Source organism: Mizuhopecten yessoensis, unplaced genomic scaffold, assembly GCF_002113885.1.
Source record: "Mizuhopecten yessoensis strain PY_sf001 unplaced genomic scaffold, ASM211388v2 scaffold9985, whole genome shotgun sequence".
NCBI lineage: Eukaryota > Metazoa > Mollusca > Bivalvia > Pectinida > Pectinidae > Mizuhopecten > Mizuhopecten yessoensis.
Genome location: NW_018408321.1, coordinates 2,398 through 24,153, shown reverse-complemented (window position 1 = coordinate 24,153; position 21,756 = coordinate 2,398). Strand labels below are relative to the sequence as shown.

The 21,756-nt window shown below is 35.2% G+C and overlaps 1 protein-coding gene across 2 annotated transcripts; it reads right to left on the bottom strand.

The window, feature by feature from the left end:
* Positions 1-840: 840 nt before the first annotated feature.
* Positions 841-9,641, bottom strand: LOC110459169 (heat shock protein HSP 90-beta-like). 2 transcript variants are annotated; one of them, XM_021511295.1, is made up of 7 exons: positions 9,502-9,641; positions 5,437-6,396; positions 4,613-4,969; positions 4,115-4,262; positions 3,677-3,945; positions 1,957-2,290; positions 841-1,344 (listed from the first exon to the last, which is right to left on the bottom strand). In XM_021511295.1, the coding sequence occupies exons 2-7, from the start codon at positions 6,394-6,396 to the stop codon at positions 1,232-1,234; spliced, it is 2,181 nt and encodes a 726-aa protein (XP_021366970.1). In that variant the 5' UTR covers positions 9,502-9,641; the 3' UTR covers positions 841-1,231. The 2 variants fall into 2 exon arrangements, with proteins under 2 accessions (XP_021366970.1, XP_021366972.1); XM_021511297.1 differs by having other exon boundaries at positions 9,517-9,578.
* Positions 9,642-21,756: the final 12,115 nt, after the last annotated feature.

The following is a 21,756-nucleotide window of genomic DNA, read 5'->3' as shown; positions in this document are numbered from 1 at the left end:
GGAAACAGAAATTTCTTCAAAATCCTTCTGTAGAAATAATAGGATTTTGTCCAAATACAAAATTGGTTCCCCTTCACACCAAATCCTGTCATTCCTACAGAAGAAGGATTTGCGATTTCCCCTATTGGGCCCCGCCCCTCTACCCCAGACCAAATTTGAATGAAATTCCTTAATCCCTATAGTAGAAGTGAAGGTTTACCTCTATTGGGTCCCAACCCTGTTAATGCAAAATCGAGTTCCCTTGGCCCAAGGATGCCCCAGACTAAATTAAGATAAAATTCCAAAAGTAGAAGGATTTTAAAAGTTTTACCTCTCTATGATTATCCCCGCCGCTCTGCTCCCAGGCAAGTTTTAGAAGTATTTTGTATCAAAATCTAGTAGATGATCATTGTTTGCTATTTAGTAATTTTTTCAAAGAAAATCAAATTCCCCCCCCCAATGCAGTTAGCAACAACTATATTTGTACAGGGTTTAGAACAATTTGGCTACCCGATATAAAAGGGAGGAAACTGCTCCATGTCGAAAAATCAACCCCACCTAGTTTTGATGCGAGAAAGCTAGGTGGGGTTGATTTTTTGACAGGGGAGTTTCTCGTATATGATCACTAGGGGTGTCATTTTTGACCTAAACCATTAAACTTGTAATTTTTCTCAATTTGGATCCCAATATAAATAAACAAGACCCGTAACAAAAGAATTGATGAAATCGTTACGAGTAATCCCAAGAGCATTATCCAAGTTGCCCTGAAGACCTTACCTTTTCAAGTAGATTTTTTTTAAAACGATACTGCTTTCTTGTTTACTGTTAAATCAAAACGCAATACAATTTTGATAATTTTCATTTTTTTTGTTCTTTTTATTCATTTTTTAAACACTTACAAAACAGCCGACGTAAAAAAACCCACAAATATCACAGGTGAAAATGAGGGAACAAATGATGTTGATGATCTATTATGATTGATGAATTTTGCGGAGAACAAATCACATTACAAGTTTTTGTTGATCATGTTGCTTCTACCTTCAAAAGGTGCAATATTCTCGCAGTCTTAATCTTGAAACACAGACGTCGCGATGCAAATGTTACATAATAGTCTAAGATGGAATGTCAAATGAGAAGAAATGCAAAATCAGCATTTAGTATTGAAATATCAAATAGATATTCCTAATCTCAAGTTAACATCTTTCTGTTCTATGGTCCATTGCTGAAGTTTTAAAGGGTGCAGTTTTTTCACTTAATCTACTTCTTCCATTCTTGAAGCATCATCCTCATCCCCTTCTAGTGGTGGGGGCTCTTCTACGTTCTCATCAGAGGTTTCTGGTGCTCCGGAGTCATCGTCGTCAATTCCTGCAATAAAATTACTTTATTGATGAGTATGTCATAAATGCCTTAATGCAATACATACTTTAGCTTTTACGAGGTTTATTTGACCACAGATTAAATAAAATACCGTCATTAGGAAATATGCTGTGAAGTTTTGTACTGTATATTTGATCATAAATTTACTACTTCAATTGTTTATGATGATACAAGGTGTTTCCTTCGTTCATGCAAATGAAAATGAGACTTAAGTTTTAAGAAAGATCTCCTTTCAAACATTTTTTAGGTTTAGTTGTAGTTGGCAGTGTGGGAGCTCAAAAGTGAATGATGTCAATAGAGATGGAGTGGCTGGAAATGAGTATCAATCAATTGAAAACCCCTTACTATCTACACACAATTATTCCAATGAAAATTGACTACGAATTCTGCAATTAATTTTTCAGTATTAGCAATACTACCATCCCTCAAAATGCTATTTTTTTCAGGCCTTTTAATTTACCAAGAAATAATTACCTCCATGTATTGAAGTGCTAAACAAGTATGAAGAAAACTATACTTGATTTGCAAGTGAACTGAATGCAACTACTACTAACTCTCGTTAACCTAGCCAAAACTTTTCACCTGCAGTAAAATACTTACCAAGTCCAAGTTTGATCATCCTGTGGATTCTGTTGGCATGGGTACCGGGCTCCTCCAATGAAAATCCTGAGGCAAGCATGGAGGTTTCAAACAACAGCAAAACAAGATCTTTCACAGATTTGTCGTTCTTGTCAAGTCCAGCTTTTTCCTTAAGGGCTTTGATGATGGCGTGTTCATGATTTATCTCTAGATGTTTCTTGGCAGCCATGTATCCCATAGTGGATGAATCCCGCAGGGCCTGAGCTTTCATGATCCTCTCCATGTTTGCAGACCAACCATACTGACTTGTTACGATACAGCATGGGGATGTGACTAGTCGGTTGGAAACTGTTACCTAAAAACACACACAAGAAGTTAACTTATTAGTGCAAAGGTATAGCTGAATTTTTAAAAATATTTACACGAAAGTCTATCACTAATGCACTGTTTTTTAGTCTTTTGGAATTCTTCGATCTTGAACGATTGATACTGCCCTGCCTACAACTTAAACTAATATTTACACTTTTATTTTATTTTTATTTTAAAAGAATTAAGCTTTCTCTATAAACTTCAATTTTATGAAAATACATTAAACATGGTTTAACATGTGTGTAGAGTTGTCGAGATATTTTCATTACAAGGATATTTTCTTTTATTTAATTTTAGAATTGGATTTCACAATAGAGATCATTTTCATAGAATTGAACAAAACCCATCTGGAAAGGAAACCTAATGATAAGTTGATAATTAATTTGGTGACAATTGAAATGTAGGAAATACTGCTTTCAAGTATGAAGGAAAACACAGGGCAGTGTTCCCGATCACGCAGAATCATGCGTAGTAAACACCTTTGCACGCGTAAATTTGTCATACTAAGCGTGAGTGAACGCACAATTATTTTGTACAATGTTAAGTCGTTTTTGTAGCATGTTTGTTTTTTAAATGATGATATTCAGAAAATTGAAAGTGACTGTCAGATAACACCCGAGTGCATAGCCAGACAATCGGTATCCTCGGGGCTGATTATCACTATACTGCGTAATTGATCATGAATGACGGAAAAAACCCAGCAGACGCTATTTGGATTTCTGTTGTCAGCTGAAGAAGACAGCTTTCAGTTCATATTCTTACATAATGACTGTCTGTGCCGCACCAGTGTGGGCAAGTTACATGATGATCTGTTTCAGCAATACGCTCCATTTTTTAAAAATGTAATCAAAACACTGACATTAGAGTTTGAATTACGTTTTCTTGTGCAATTTGAACTTAAAAACGAATCATCTGAAGAACCAAACTGGTGCATGGCTAAGAATACATCATTGTTATAACTGTTTTTTTGGCACATTTATTGAAGTAGAAGTAGTTTTGCCAAAAGTGATCCGATTTGGTTACCGCCTCCTTACACAATTTTCATTCTGTTACTGCCTAATTCTTGGTGTTTTTATTCTATGACAAACTGGAAATATTATGAAATAAATAAAAACCTGTAAAAATGGCATCGCTACAATTAGTTAGTTAAGAGTTTTGTGATGATATTAGATTCCCACGAGGATTTAGATAAGGTGTACCCCTAATAAATGCAGCCATAAAATTTTGAGAGGTATGGGGGTACAAAAAACCCCAATTACAAAAGTGACAGGGAACACTGCAGGGATACTCCTAGAGTTATGTCCCTTTTGTCATACATTTCAAATCTGGATCCGGTTTATACTAGATCAGTGTTTATATTTATGCTACAAACCTTTTCAACTTTCTTGTCCAGGATTTCTTTGACAACTTTACATAGACCCTCGAACTCGGCAGTAGCTTCCTCGAACCTCTTCTTTTCTTCCTCATCCTCTGGCAATTCTAGTCCTTCTTTTGTCACGGACACCAGGGCCTTTCCTTCATATTCCTTCAGCTGCTGTACTGCATATTCATCGATGGGATCCACCATGTAAATGACCTCAATGCCCCTCTTTTTCACATTTTCCACAAATGCTGAACTTTGGACTACCTCTCGGCTCTCACCTGTACAATAAGACCACAATAAAAAGAAATCCCTTTTGCGAATTGCAGATTCAATGTGCTTGTACATGCATAATACCAAAATGTTTTGTCTGTAATTTTTTAATTGTAAACATGAAGAAAAAAAATATCACACGCGCACACTTCTCTTATTTTGGGCATAACAATTTACCTGTGATGTAGTAGATGCTTTTCTGATTTTCCTTCATCCTGGAGACATATTCCTTAAATGAAGTCATTTCATCACCAGACTGAGATGTGTGGTACCGGAGGAAATCTGCAATCTTCTTTCGGTTTGTTGTGTCTTCGTGGATTCCAAGCTAAGAAAAGTAATGTTCAACATGTTACCTCGCGATCACTACTTCGAAACGTGTGTAATAGCAGTTTTATATATTGGCACTTTTTAGAATCTATTTAAACTGAACTCACTAATACCTTCATGAAAGTTCACGCCAAATATTAACATCCCAATACAAACACCGACAGTTATAGTTTTAAATGCTTCAATGTCAACACTTGCTTAAAAATCTGACCTGGCTAGCTTGAGCACATATATACCAGCGTTTTATTCAATATACAAACTATTGTACAAAAAATAATAATCAAAAACCCCAAAAGGACTAGGCGAGTCTATTGTGACTGATTGACATCAATTGATGCTTATATTTACCTTTAGGTTCTTTGCAAACTGTTCGTAAAATTTCTTGTAGTTTTCCTTGTCCTCTGCGATGTCATCGAACAGCTCCATGCATTTCTTCACCAAGTTCTTTCTGATGACTTTGAGGATTTTGCTTTGTTGCAGCATTTCTCTTGAAATATTTAGTGGGAGATCTTCCGAGTCTACAACACCCCTGACAAAGTTGAGGTACTCTGGAATGACTTCATCACAATTGTCCATGATAAACACTCTCCTCACATACAACTTAATGTTGTTCTTCTTTTTCTTATTTTCGAACAGGTCAAATGGTGCTCTCCTTGGGACAAACAGCAATGCTCGGAATTCCAGCTGACCTTCCACAGAGAAATGCTGTAAAAAAAAGAAGAAAAAAAGTTATAAAACGAGTTTACATTTCTATTTGTACATCATTTCCCCCCAAAATTACAAAGCCACTACTACGGTGACCAAAACTTTATTCTGACTGAACAAAACTATGATTTGCATAGCAGATAGGTCTCGTTTGAGCTGATGTAAAATTTAACTTGCTCTGAGGTAAAATGCCAAAAATCTAAATTGTGTGAAAAATCCCCCAATACCCAGAATCAATTGTAGAAATACAGTATATCTAGATTCTTCAATACCAATAATGACTAGACTATTTGAATGGCCCAAGAACTAAAGGGAACAATTTTCTCTTTACTTCTGAAAGATTGAAAAATCTTTGTCCATTTGTCTCATTTTGTAATCAAATTTTATCAAAATAGCTTTATTAGCAGCCTGGGGCTAGCACTATTGCCAATGATTTGATTTTTTTTTGGTCTATGTAAAATGGATACCTTGACAGCCAAATGATCCTCCCAATCATTAGTGAGGGATTTGTAGAATTCACCATACTCCTCCTGTGTGATGTCATCAGGGTTTCGGGTCCAGAGTGGCTTTGTCTTGTTCAATTCCTCATCTTCTATGTACTTTTCCTTGATCTTCTTCTTTTTCTTGTCTTTTGACTTGTCTTCATCATCATCTTCATCATCCAAGTCTTCTACCTTTGGCTTTTCATCTTCTGTCTTCTCAGCATCTTTGTCCTCTTCCTTCTTTTCCTCCTCTTCTTCATCATCAGACACTTCCACATCCCTTTCCTTTTCCACCTGGAGTTTGATTGGGTAACCGATGAACTGACTGTGTTTTTTGACAATTTCCTTTACCTTCTTTTCTTCAAGGTATTCAGCTTGATCTTCTTTCATGTGCAAGGTGATGAGTGTTCCTCTACTAAATGAACCATCCCCACTTTTGACAGTGAAAGAGCCACCAGCAGATGATTCCCAGATGTAGTGTTCATCGTCGTTGTTCTTCGTCTCGACCACAACTCTGTCGGCGACCAAGTAGGCAGAATAAAAACCTACACCAAACTGTCCAATCATAGAAATATCAGCACCAGCTTGCAAAGCCTCCATAAAAGCTTTGGTTCCAGAACGAGCAATGGTTCCAAGATTGTTTACTAAATCAGCCTTGGTCATTCCAATTCCTGTGTCCATGATGGACAGTGTGTTGTCATCTTTGTTTGGGACGATCTTAATTTCTAGTTCTTTGCCAGAATCTAGTTTTGATGGATCTGTGAGACTTTCATAACGGATTTTGTCTAGAGCATCAGAGCAGTTAGAAATCAATTCACGCAAAAAGATTTCTTTGTTGGAGTAGAAAGTATTGATGATCAAACTCATCAACTGAGCAATCTCTGCTTGGAAAGCAAAGGTCTCGACTTCCCCATCTTCCATTGCTTGACCCTCTGGTTCTGGCATCTGCAAAGAAACAAATATGGCAGATACTGTTAATAATACACTTATAATTGAATGAACAAATAAACCCAGAAATCTCCCCCTTTCCTGCTTAACCATATTTAAGGAAGGACTATTGAAGTCCAGCCTCTATATTTATTTAATTAAAACAAAAGGACTTTCAACATTCCTGTAATATGTTATCATGCCATCAGAAACAAGTCCAAACCCCTTCAAAAATAACCAACTTAATCACAATCAACTGATCCAGACCTCATTATCCCAGTTATCATACAAGCTTATCTAGCAGACATGAATGCTCTAGTATTTCTTATTCAGTCAGTTAAACTTCAGCATCACTCCAATGTGCTTTTTAATATGTGTAGTTTCCCTCCCCTACAGAATAAAATTCCCCAGTTCTTTGAAATTTCCATATTTCAACAAGAAAATAGCCAACTTCCTTCAAAACATTTCCATACATGTTTTTCTTTAAAGCCCAAACAGTTAAAATGCACAATGCTGCATATGTACATTTTCTTCACATAAATCAAACAAAAATTCTACAATTTTAATCTTAAAATATACTGCACACGTTTACCTTCATGATGCTAGAGCCTTATATCCTAAAACATAGATCGATCCTTACTAGGGTTATATTTTTCTATACATAAAGTTTAAATTTAAAACAATAAAATGTATTAGGACTGGAACGGATAACCTGTGTACCCGGGTTCGGTAATCTATGTACCAGATAACCATCCCAAAATGAAGGTCAATATTTATAGCTTTTTCTCTCGGTCAGAAATGTCGCTCCCGACTGTTTGACAGAACTCGAAAGCACTCATGATCAGTATACTTGCCATACCATCGAGTGCATGTAAACGATAAATTTTGAATGACATAATATCACACCTGCAAAGTGACCTGATTTTGTCGGGTTACACTCAGGATTTTAGCCCTTCACCTGCTTTTATAACTTCACTCGCGGGGTTAAGATTTTGACCCGGATTTTGTCCGGAACCTTTTCGTATTTTAGAAGATACTGAAGTCACTCAGTTTCTCTAGACTTCTCCATTATTGGTCATAATAAAGACAATCTATTTCCCGTTTCCTACCGACAGGCAAATTTTGAATTGTTTATATACTGAACTTGCAAGTAATTAGTGAGGTCTTTTAACGAATAATTGAGTTGTTTTTACAATTGTATTTACATAGTATAGATCTGGTGCTAAAAACGACGTTACTTGAACATTAAAAAACCCTGCATGCATTTGATGATTTGTTTCTGTCAATCCAAATGATCATGACAATAAGAATTCAGATCCTATTCGTATAAAACTGATATTTTATACGAGTAGGGTGCAACATCTTATTGTCAGGACAATTTGAATTGACATAAAAAAAGCCTGTGAAAACACAGCATCATTTTTATTGTTATGAATTAATTTTAAAAGTTGTGTTGTTGACAAACCTTTTTATTTTTTAGCTTTGAATTTGGTATTGTGGATGAATTTGACAGCTAGGTGGAAGAATAGTTCAATGAATGTGAATGTACCTTTTACGTCATTTAAATATTGAGGTTCTAATTTTCTTATATTTGTTGCGAAAAAAGATGTCGCGTGCTATGACCCCCAAAAGAGGGTCATCACCCTCTTTCAGTATATCTGGGGTTGGCCGGTATGTAATATCGACAGACATTCTACTGAACAATGCAACTGCAGCTATCGTCTCGTGTTCTGACCGGAAGGGATGCGCCGAAATATGTGCGCATAGCGTTGAAAACACACGAGTGTTAAGTGCAACTACAAAATTTCACTTTCGGGAAGCTAATTATGTAGCCAATTCATAACGATTTTGATAATCTGCAACGTTTTACAGCATTATTTATAAGGTTATCAATAAACATCTAGTTTGTGTTTGTTATTGAAGAATTTCTCTTATGTCGTGTTCCCCCAGAAAACGAAAGTGAACATAAACTTAAATCCCTGAATTTAAGGTTAATTTGATCTATGATTAGTCACTTGTTTGGAAGTGATGATCGATCATGATTAAACATGATTCCCAACGCTATTTTACGGGTTTAGGGGTTAAGAAGTGAAGGCGTTTTTAAGTTAACGCGAGTAAAGCAAACAGAAGAGGCATCGCAACAATCTCAATCGAGATTTCCAATGAAGGAAGAATACTAAGATGACTTTTCTCTAAAAATAACACTCCCAATGATGAGAAAGCAACCCCACAAAACTTCCTTGCATCAAAAAACACATTCCTACATAGAGCCACTTTTTGCATTTTCACAAGGTTGATGTCCACAACATGCTGAAACCTGTCGTGTTGTTTGGCTGGTTACATATTTTAGGGTTGGGGGTGGTTTTGCAAAAGTTACAGGTTTCGGCTTGTGGCAGTCGTCAACCTCGTAAATGTGCAAAAGTGGCTGTATAACTGAATTACTTTGGAAGTCTGATTTAGCGTGCATATAGGTTTGTGGAAGAAAAAAATAACTATTCAACCCCAAACGTGCAAAATTACTCTAAACACCTTATTTCAGGTCCAAATATGGCTGCAACAAATCATACACAAAAACTGGTTAAGCCACATCAATACCGAAAGTGAAAATAGACGATTTGATTTGAACGTCTGAATTGATGTACGCTAGTAATCATTACAACAAAAAATAACCTCAGAGAACGATTATTTAATATATGATCAATACTGTTCTCAAATGTTTTACCCAAAAGGGACACAGTGTGCTGGTTTTTAACACATGTAATCTACTCGTATAATCCTGCAGGGTGATGGCGATTCTTGGCAATATTTCCGCAATGAATATTCCGTATTTTGAAAGAAAGACATTTCGGGAGTAAATGATAAACTGCAACAGTCACAAGTTCTCTACAATCGGGCGCATCGCATGTATAGCATTCAAGATAAACTTCGCTTATCATTACAAACTATAATGTACATTAAGAGACATGTGTCCGCATGTTGCCGTACAAGAACCCGGGTAGACCCACGTGTTTTTCAGAAATCTTGAGAAAACATAGAAAGTATAATATTTAACCATCTAGAAATTATTATATTTATCTGATCATGTAATTTATCATCCCTTTAGAGTCAAAAAAATATTCTTACCTTGTTTTTTCTTACAATTAAATGATGTTTAAGTTCTTTTTCGGCCTGTTCTTTTCGGCGTGCCGACTGCTCACCCTGTTCGATGGAAAGCACGCTTAAGGTTCTTATATATATATCACTACACTTATTTTCCCGAAGTATCCAGAAACGACGCTTTCGACACAATCCGAAAATTTATTATACACAATATATGATTAGTAATAACGGTTCTATGTCTATAAGTCTATAAAGCCATTAGAAAATTACATTAATTCATTGATAACGGGACAAAAAAAAGAAAACATTGGCCGAGTTCACCGAACTATTTGCGGAAGTTGGAAGGCTACAATTTCATGGCGACGTAAACTGATATTTTCTAGAACACTCTGTCGGAAGTAACCATGTTCTGGAAGATTCTGCTGCAGCGATATCCGGTGGTCAATAGGGGTCGTTTCGGTATTCAACTTTTCGGCGTGTATATAATTTTATGTTTCTACATTGAATGAGGATAGTTGTTCGAATAACATTAGACACATATTGAAATGGCAATATTTCAGAGATTCAAATATAAAACAAACTGGTGTCAATACTTGGTAACATTTATTAGCACATTTCAGCAATAAATGTTGTGACGGCCAGAAGATCATGAGTTGAGATAAATTTCCAGGGAAGTTCAAATAACGGGCGCAAATAAACTGAGAACAAAATGTTTCATTTGTATGCAGTTGTGTCCGGTAAAATGACATACCCGCTGTAACTGACACATTGATGAATATATTTATCCGCCACTCACAATGACTTTTTTGAAAGAATTTGTTACAATACTATTCTCTCAATGATAATTTAATTTTAATTCAATGTTCAAAATCATTTAAAAACCCGGTTCGCCTAACTTTTCAAACGACATATGTGCAACTGTGAGCGGACTACATTGTAGAACAGTGTATAACTATAACGTTTAACCATGTTGTACCGAACGACAAGAGGTGCCGACAAGGTGATAACTGCTGTTCATGAAACACTCGTGTAAAATATAACAAGAAATAAACATAGGACAAAGAAAAAAACCGAGAGAGTTTTCATGAAGGTGTTTTCTCTACCATATGAAGGAGAAATAAATCAAACTTTCCAACGGAAAAAAATCCTATCTAAATTTGGAAAACCCGAGGGATTATAGCCATTGGGCGTTCAACGAGAGGTAACTCGTAAATAATTCTACAATAGAATTTCACGACTTCAGTGTAGTTTGTTTTGCCCTGATAATTTGTTACAGCTATATTTGGACCTAAACTAAGGTGTTAAGAGTAATTTTACATGTTTTAGGGGTTTAGATCAACTTTCGGTAAAAATGACACCCCCAATGATCATATATAGGAGTTATCATTGGGGGGGGGGGGGGGTCATTTTCACCGAAAGTTGATCTAAAACATGTAAAATTACTCTGAACACCTTAGTTTAGGTCCAAATATATCTTTAACAAATTCTCAAGTCCCTGTGGTGTTGAACAGATCAGGAATTAATCAGAAACTACATAAAGATAACTACACCGACGGGACAGTTATATGATATCTCATTTCTTTTTTCCCCAATTTAAATAGGATTTACTGCAAACGAGAGGACCCCTGTTTTTATAACACTGCAAATCAGTGTCGTATGTATCCCTATGTAACGAAAAATAATAATATATCATTTGGAATTTACAGGAGCTGCGCATTATCGGGCACTTACTAGATTCCACTAACCTTACGTAACCTGGCTCATATCTCCAAGTATATATGCATGCGTGTGCGTGTGTGCTGCAGATTTATTTTGCTGTGTTTAGGACGGGGTCCGTTTCACAGTGTCACCGCATTTATGTGCGACAGCACACACCCTACAAAACTCACCCCAGACCATTTACTAAACACCTGGGACCGTATTCATGAAACCGTTCTCATGCTCAAGCATGGGTCGCTCAAACAAACTTTCTTGTAATTCACTTTAATCATGTCAAACGATCAAAAAGTCAAAGAGGTATGGCGGAAAACTGCCCGTATTTCCCTAAGTCGGCATTTTTGAAAACGGAAAAAAATATTGATAAGTAAAAAAATCTTTAGTAGCAAAAATGTATGGAATAGATATAAAACCACTTGAATATGAATGTTTGAACTGTTGAGATATTCGGTATTGTTGATATAATACTGCAAATATAGCCATATTCACTATATCTATGAAAGTGAAGGGGTTTTCCAGACTTAAAAAATACTTTCAATACTTTCCCATCCGAGGACCAACTTTTGAATAAACATTTTGATTCCGTGATGTAATATGCAAAAACAAATCGTATTACGGAAAAGTGGTCCTCCTTTGGGAAAGTGCTCAAAATGATGAAAAACTGGGTTGATCAAGTTTTTAAAACTGCGACAGATGTTTAGCAGTTTGTATTTCCCTTTTTGTCTATGTCCGATGTAGACTAATGTGTAACGCAGTTAGCTTTTGACCAGAAAATGTGAACAGTGTAGGTTCGAATCCACATTCAGATACACTTTTTTGTTTGTTTTACTTTTGTTTAATATTTAGGCATGTGATTATTTTCCTTAATTAAGTGAGAAATATTTTTCAAATCAATAGAACATTGTATTGATATTTTATTAACATACCTATTGATTTATCTTCCATGGAATCATGTCAAGAAATCCCCTATATGCGTGTACAGTACAGCTACGCTTTGTAGTTGAGACATCATTTTAAATGATATTTATGAATTGTTTTACCCTCCAATTGGCACAAGTATTTTTAATTATAATCTTAACGCAAACAAACGATGCCGAAATACAAAATATATGGGATTGGTACAAAGCAAAAAATAAATAAATGAAGTGTTGTTATCGAAAAGATATTACCGAACATGCGGGAAAATTCATCGTCGAGGCCAGTCTCATTTGTATTAAATGCAGGAACACTGCAGCACAAAGTTAGACACGTGTAAGACATGCTATTCGAAAACTATATGTAATTTTATCATTACGAGTTAAAGAAAGAACAAAATCAAGATGTGTATTTTTAAAAAAACAAGTAACGGCATGACGTAGCAGTAGTAATGAAAACTAAATCTTTTCAAACTTGTTGGTAATGAATGTACGATCTTGTGTTTTATACAGCATAACTCGAAATACGCATGTATTAGTAGCCATGGCCTTGAATTCGTCTGTTTACAATAATCTATTCTTAGCCACGGGATTCCGATCGAGCTACTTGTATAGAAATACCTGAGGACGCGTCATAACAGTGCACGGTTGGAAGCGCGCACGATAGCGGATCATAGCTTTGGGGAAATAGGCATAGCAACCCGCCATAGCTCTTTAAACATTGAAAACAGTTTTTTGGTTTTTAGTCTCTTTAATGTTTCTTCAAATCATTCGACAAAATAAGATTTGTTGATCAATTTATAGCCAGAATAAGATTTTCGGCTTGAGCACAAAGAGTATGCTTAACATGAGAACGGTTTCATGAATACGGGCCCTGGGTTGTTGAAGATTTGTGGGCAGACAGGAATATTTCATGTTACGACGAATCAAGGAATCGAACCCCGATCGTCTGCGTCCTATATATTACCATAGTATCTAATTAGTCATTTGTTAGAGCTGGCGAATTCCTCCAAAATTTCGTGCAGAACACCTATTGGGCGTTTTATTAAATCAGAACGTACACGATTATTATGGCTGACGTCGGAGCATATATGTAACGAAATTAAATGACATTAACTGATCTACATGCATATTTTGAGTTATACACTGGTCTGAACGTGTTAGACGTATGTCCATAGAATGCAACGTTGTAGGATTGGTTAAAATGACTACTCTGTGAATAAATGGCGGGTTGGAGAGAAAATATTTCTGTCACATCTTTTAAAAAAAAAACAGAAGAGGAGGAGATGGTAAGTTATATCAGGCAATTCGTGGATAATTGGCAATGTAAGGATTTGTTTAGCGACCTCATCACAGGTTGTTGCATTGCAGGTTAGCTCACCTGAGCTTAAGTGTTGTTATTTTTCGGGTCGATCAGAAATCCAATATGGCCGACATGACCGCCATTTTGAAAAACAATTTCAAACTTAAAATCAAGTTCTATTTGGCCGATTGAACTGAAACTTAATAGGAATGATCGACTCATTGTCTTGACAAAGTGTTGTTATTTTTCGGTTCGATCAGAAATCCAATATGGCCGCTATGGCCGCCATTTTGAAAAACAATTTCAAACTTAAAGTCAAGTTCTGCTGGGCCGATTAAACTGACACTTGGTGGGAATGATCGACTCATGGTCCTGACAAAGTGTTGTTATTTTTCGGGTCAATCATAAATCCAATATGGCTGCCACTGCTGCCATTTTGAAAAACCATTTCAAACTTAAAGTCAAGTTCTACTTGGCCGATTGAACTGAAACTTTGTAGGAATCAATGACGGACTTATGGTCCTGACAAAGTGTTGTTATTTTTCGGGTCAATCATAAATCCAATATGGCTGCCACTGCTGCCATTTTGAAAAACCATTTCAAACTTAAAGTCAAGTTCTACTTGGCCGATTGAACTGAAACTTTGTAGGAATCAATGACGGACTTATGGTCCTGACAAAGTGTTGTTATTTTTTGGGTCGATCAGAAATACAATTTGGCTGCCATGGCCACTATTTTGAATATAACTATTTCAAACTTAAAAACAAGTTCTAATATGCCGATTTAACTGAAACTCGGTCTAGGAATGATCAGCTCATGGTCCTGACAAATTTAAGTTAACGTTATACTTAACTAGTTTTTACTCAAATTGGTACATATTTCAACAACAAAAATAAATACTGTAGGACTCAGGTTACCGTTAAGGTCCATGTGCCTCTTGTTTTGAAATATGATATAAAAACAAATTGAATATAATATTTCAATATTGAGTTCTTAATGAAAGTGTAAATCGTATTTACAGAGAGTGATTCCACGATGGGAAATGTTCAAAATGACGAAAAATTAAGCGAAACATCAATAATCCTTTTTTTCGTTGGCAAGACAATACTTTCTCAATTTGATTTTGAAATACAGATGTTAATTGACCAGCTACGGTAGTGTAATATGAAGATATGTGTATTAGTCAGGTTGGTATTTTCTCTTGCATACATCGGATACAGTAATTTACGCTTGCAGTTCAAATAGTGTCTATATATAAATATGATTTTCCACTGCTCTTTCTCTCCTTCTCTCATGGCATACACAATGTAAATGCGGAGAATTTGTCATTGTTGTGGGTTTTTTTTTTAGTGCGAAAGGATCGTTTAAACGATAACAAACATAAATGCACCTGGCTAGGGCTACTGTGTATCTATCTTCTTACTTTTCCTTTTAAGATTACTTTTTGCATATTTCAAATATAACGCTTTTATATTTCCGCTGTACAGCCCTTAGATAAGCATAGCAACCGCAACGTTACATAGTAAATCAATAACGCCAATCGGAAACAGTTTGAGGTTTGTACGTATATAAAATCTGGCTTTATAGAATGAACTGATTTTTTTTTTATATCAGACAAAATACAGCGTAATATTGTCTTAACAAGCAAGTTCATTATTCATGACACGTTTATAAATAAGGGTTGTCTCCGGTTGAAATAAAACAAAATATTTTATCTATATCAATGGAGTCTTCGTATACAAAGACGCCGATGGTAGGATGTTACACAAGCGGAGGAATCTTAGCAAATGTAATGAAGAAATGGGTCTCAATGTCTTATTTTAGAAACAAATAAAACATACATACTGCATATTTATAAATATAAAAAAAAATCTTTTACGAAACATGCCGTTATATTAGCTTAAGTTGACGTCTACAATATTGAGTTATCTCCCCTAGCATGTCTGGAAGGAAAAAGCGCCTACATATCAAATTTTTGTTGTAATTATGTCCCCAAAAAGAAGGTAGAATTAGAGTTGGAGGATTTTGAGCAGTATTAGCTATGGTCTGTGGATATATACATGCACTTTGACATTTTGTCAATGCATACTAATTATGCTTTACGGTAATGACTTTTAACTCCAACAAATATTCTATTGTGGTTATCAATGGGAGTTAGCTCCCCTTACATGTTAGACTGTTCAGTTCAATATAAATAGTTTTCGTCTAATATGTTAGACAACAACGGGAATTTATAGACTTGTCTGCTATTGTATCAAATTTGCTGTTATATCTGTGTCAATATGAGTAATTAAAAAGGAATGAATGCATCAGCAGGTTATAGTTATGTTTACGAATGTAGAATCAAGATAATTTATAAGTTGCCACTTGTTTGCCTGGGTGTATCAAGGTTGAGAGGATATGTTTTTCTGTGTACAGAAATGTTTTACTGTTGTTGATCAACATACAAGGAAGGTAGGTTAAACTTCTCTGATTCTCGCCTATTTTTTTTTTTTTATAGAAAAGATCAATTATTACATTAATTTAAAGTCGAATTGAGATTACAGAAGTACTTAATACATTTGACTTCTTTTTTATTAAAGCACACCATTTTAAAGATAAAGTCGTCTTCGATGCTTCGTACACAATGGATACGCTGTAGAAGAGTATTGGAAAGTTAGGTATACATGTACTAGATATTTAAAATGTCGGAGCCAATATAAACAGATTAATTTCAGATTTTTTGCCCTTGTGTCCCCAAACCCTTTTTATATCATCAGCATTTCGCAGAACAAAAGATGACGGTAGATCCTATATCGATATTTAGATATATGCCAGGAATTAATTTTGGGTGTTGCCCAAAATTTTAAACTCAGAAGACTCAAAAAAACTTAAAAAAATATAATTGTCATGTCGGTTGTATATGTATACTACTTTCTGGCACCAAACAATATATAGAACTTCATTATTTCTGAGATTGCGACAATTATAATTTCCCTGCCGAGCAGAGCGAGACGAATTCTTTTTATTGAAGATGTAATACTAAACTTGTTCAAGCACTGTCAAGCGTAGAAAGCTGGACTTTATTGGACATTATTTCCATTGTCAAATAGATCGAATAAGTTTGCGGTATTTAGCCAGGTAATATTTTATAACATAGAGTATTTATATTTTATGATGGCCGAGCGGAGCGAGTGTTAACAAATTCTCTGAAACAATGGTAAAAATGTAGGTTTTTGGTTAAAATGTTGATGTTTGTGTCGTGTGCATGTAGTTTAGGCGAGGATTTTGGCAATTAAATATTGATTTAGTTTGTCATTAAAATGAATTATGATTTGACTGTTTGTCTTTTATTGTGAATTTGTATGCATGCATATGTACAAGGGCAACACCTGTTAAAAAGGATATATATATACATGCCAGGCTTTTATGCTAACATTGGTTATTATTCACCTGATAACGTGATGCTAAGGTGGATGGTTTACTGTCTTTGAAATTTTTGAAATATACATTTTTTAACAGGTATAATAAATCACTCCTGGTGATCATGTGTACATGTAACCACAGATGAAAATTTAGGTTTATCTATCATGAAATGGACTTTGAAATAACAAGTAACATATAATACCTAATGAAAAAGTGAACAATTTTGAAAAATGTATCAGAAACCTCCAACAAGAAATAATAGAGGTGCGACAAATAGCGGAACAGAACAAAAGTGTAAATGAAAAACAGGAGGAGCACCACTACAATTTAGAGGAATGTGTTTGCTCTATGGTGAAAAAAAAATGAAAAATTAAGGAAAGACAACAACGACATGAAGGAAAATTTCCTAAACTAAAGACGCATTCTATGAAATATAACCTGCTGCTCTCGGGAATTCCGGATAATGAGGGTCAAATTGAAAACACCGAAACTGTTCTTATATCATTTCATGCCGACGGCATATCATTCGACAACGTACACCGCCTGAGACAGCGACGTGACGGCAAGCCTTGCAGCATAATTGCCAAATTTGCCAACTACAATGACTTGGAACGAGTCCTCTAAGAAGCTCCTATCAAGCTGCGAGATAAACCGGAGTTCAGTGTTCAGCGGCAATACCCTCCTGAAATTGCCCAAAGACGAGCCGTTTTGTACCCAATAATGAGGGAACAGAAGCGCCGTGGCAATAGGGCTACCCTCAGTTATGACACGTTATACGTCAATGGGGAACCCTATAGAGCCCCACCCCTAAGGAATCCGCCCAACGGAGCCCTACCCCCCGGACGGAACAATGAGCACCACTAGGATCACGTCACAAGAGGTCAGGATGTACAGGACTTAAAATTCACGTTTGTTAACATTTGTGGTGTCAGGTCTTAATTCCTGTTACCAGAATTCTCTGATATTGTGAAGTCTCACGACGTCGTTATATTAGCTGAAACTAAAACTGACGATCTGGACATTCTTAAAATGCTATGATTATGTAGCTAAAAACAGACCTAACACAAAAAATAAATCTGGCGGAATAATTATAATATTTAAAAAAAAGTATAAATCATTACTTCTATTTCCAAAAACTCCATCCGAGTTTGTCCAGTGGGTAGAGGTACGTGCAGGTAATAACATATCCACTCTATTAGTGGGCTGTGTGTATGTACCCCCCGAAACGTCCAGGTATGCTTCTAATGAAGCATTCTTAGATATTCAGGGCGAAATGATTAATTCAATCAAAAATGACAAAAAAGTTATACTTATCGGAGATTTTAATGCCAGAACTAATACATGTGACGATTCCAGATGAACATTTAATTGAAACATTGAATATACATGAAAATGACGATTTGCATGACTATTTGTATGATTACGAAGAGTTAACCTGTTTTTGGGGTTCCGCTTCAAAGAACGAGTCAAGACCTAGCAAGACCAAATACATTTGGTCGTAATCTGCATGCTTTTTGTAAAAATAATAATTTATACATTGCAAACGGTAAAGTCGGCAATGATAGACTCATTGGTAAGAATACTTGTAAATATGTGAGCTTAGTTGATTCTTTGATTGTGTCGTCCAATGTTTTTCCTCTCTTGTGTCACTTTGAAGTTTTAGACTTTGATCCTTTGATTTCAGACGTGCACTGTAGATTAAAATTTGCTATTCAATATTCTGGAACAGTATACAAAAACGAGGAACCGGTTCATCTTACTGAGCGAATCGGTAAATGGGTAAACGAAAAAAAACCGTAACTACAGTACATATGGACGAGAGAGGCAAATTACACGAAATTAATTCAAAAATTAAAAATATACATGAGTCTCCAATTGAGATTATATCGCGAGACGATGTAAACGATTTAGTAAATAACATTGCTGAATTGTTTTTGAACTCAACAAGAGAAGTTTTTGGAACAAAAAAAGTGCACAATGGGAAAAAAAGTATTCACCAAAGAGGACAAACCCTGGTTTACCCGTGAATGTGTTATGAAAAGAAAAGAATTTCATGAATCTAAGAGAGATTACAAAAACTTTAAAAGACAAAGAAATCGGAAAAAAATGAACAAAAAAGGTAGAGAGTACAGAAAACTCATTAATATTAACTATAAAAAGTTCCAAGAAAATATTGAACATGAAATGAGGAAAGCTTCCAAATTTAAACCAAAAGCCTTCTGGGTCATTTTGAATAGAATTGATAAGCCTAAAGGTCGTTGTAAAGTTGATCTGACAATAGACGAACTTCATGATTATTTTAAAAAATTGAATCTTAATAATGAAACAGAGGAGGAATTTGAAATTCCACTTGTAAATGAATGTTTGCATGATAATATTTTGAATGATAGAATTACTACTGATGAGATTGTTCATGCTATAAAACATTTAAATAATAACAAAGCTTGTGGTATTGATAATATAGTCAATTATTACATAAAGAGTACGGTTGACACAATGTTACCTGTATATGTTGATATGTTTAATATAATATTGGACACTGGTATAATACCGTAAAGTTGGAGTACAGGAATAATCAATCCAATCTATAAGAACAAAGGTGATCGCAAAAAGTTGGATAATTACAGGGCTATTACGTTGGTCTCGTGCTTGGGAAAAATGTTTACGTCGATTTTAAATGCAAGATCATACAAACTATCTGATGAAATTGAACACATAAGTGACGCGCAAGCAGGTTTCAGAAAAGGTCACTCAACACTAGACAACATTTTTATTTTACACGTTTTGACAACGTTATATTTAATCTCCGGTAGAAAACTATATTGTGCATTCGTTGACTTTAGAAAAGCCTTCGATTCGGTGTGGCGAATAGGCTTGTGGCAAAGATTACTCAAATGTAACATAACTGGTAAAATATTTAAAGTTTTAATTAACATGTATTCTGATACGAAATCTTGTGTGAGAAATGGGAATGAAATGTCAGAAATGTTTACTTCCAATGTCGGACTAAAACAAGGGGAAAATTGCTCGACTTTTTTATTTGCATTATTTTTAAATGATTTAGAAGACTATATATTGGAAAAAAATGTCGATTGTTTACTAAAGATTTATGAACTTTGTCATGATCATATTGGTATGTACGTAAAACTTTTTGTTATGTTATATGCTGACGATACAGTGTTAATGTCAGAGACAGCAGATGATCTACAATCAATGATAAATAAATTTCAGGATTATTGTGAGAATTGGAAACTAACGGTAAACACACAGAAGACAAAAATTGTCATCTTTTCTAAACGAAAGAATACTAACAGATATCGATTTCTATAATATGATAATGAGCTAGACATTCAAGATTCTTTTCCATACTTAGGTGTTCTATTTTACTATAATGGAAGGTTTGTAGTGGCAAAAGAGCAATTAGCGGAACAGGCCCAAAAAACGCTATGTTACGTTACCCATTGATTTACAATTCAAATTGTTTGGCTCGCTAGTTGCTCCAATTTTGCTATTCTCATCAGAAATATGGGGCTATGAGGATGTTAGTATACTTGAAAAAATACACCTCCAATTCTGTAAACGAAGGAATACTTGTAATACTTGTAATTTTATGGTATATGGAGAAACGGGCAGATACCCTACTGAGGTTGATGTCAAATTAAGAATGATTAAATTTTGGTATACACTTACTTCGAGTAAACATAAGTTGTCTAGTCGTATGTACAAATTGATGTACTCATTACATGAAAATGGACAAATCGAGTTTAAATGGTTGAATTATGTTAAACATGTCCTGGATAGCGTAGGTCTAACCTATGTTTGGATCCATCAAAAAACCTGTCTGCCCGATATTGCTTATTTAAAAGCTGCAATTATACATAATTTACAAGATCAGTTTATTCAATCCTGGTTTAATAAAATTGACACCTCATCCAGACGACGATTGTACTCTACATTTGAATATCGCTTTGGTTTAGAAGACTATTTGATAAGAATAAACACAAAAGATAGACAAACTATCTGCAAATTTAGAACTTCAAATATTAAGCTTCCAGTAGAAACAGGAAGATGGGTGGGAATTCAAAGACAGTACAGAATATGCCCACTTTGTAATACTGGTATTGGGGACGAGTTTCATTATTTATATACTTGTAATAACGACACTTTAGTCAAAATAAGGGAAAAACATATTCCGGCCTATTTTTATACAAGTCCAAACCAACATAAAATGAAAGGATGTTCACAATTTTTAATATGAAATTGTTAAAAAGTGTAAGCTTATTTGTTCAAAAATTAACAAAGGTACTTAGTGTCCCTATTCTATAAGTTTTTCTTTTGTTTGCTAGTGACATTTCATATAAGTTGAACACTGAGTTAATTGTATGTAACTACACGTATATATATAATTATGTACCATGCTATGATATAGAATGTTTGCCTTTCAAGCACTCAAGCTATGTTATATATACTTGAGCTTTTTGTTACACACATTATGTGTGTCTGAGTGAAATAAAAATCTTGAAATCTTGAAATCTAATTCCAACAGATGGTTTTATCCTCTCTCCACGAACAGGGTGATCGCCACACCGTGACATTAGAACAATACAATTAGGTAGACAGTCCGTTGAGCCTTTTCCACTGACCTGACTGGAGACCCTACTAATATATAAACAAAAGAGGATTAATCCCCTATTGTTTAGAGTATAAGTAGTGGACTCCTTGATTGGGCAACTGCACCCTTAGGCATATATAGATATTCAAACTGCTGCTTGCCATATAAAATCAAAGTTCATATGATGGTTGATATTAGAAGAAAATACCATATGAAAAAGAGGAAAATCTTCAAAAACCTAAGTCCAGATTATTTTTGGACACAGAAAAAAGGGTGTTGCCCGGGCAACTAGGGCAACACCCCTGGGTCCGCCACTGAGACTGATCAGA

Coding starts and splice junctions, on each gene's coding strand:
- LOC110459169 (XM_021511295.1), bottom strand. CDS start 6,396: ATGCCAGAACCAGAGGGTCAAGCAATGGAAGATGGGGAAGTCGAGACC. Junction 4,970..5,436: donor AGGATCATTTGGCTGTCAAG/GTATCCATTTTA, acceptor TTTTTTTTACAG/CATTTCTCTGTGGAAGGTCA. Junction 1,345..1,956: donor GATGATCAAACTTGGACTTG/GTAAGTATTTTA, acceptor ATTTTATTGCAG/GAATTGACGACGATGACTCC.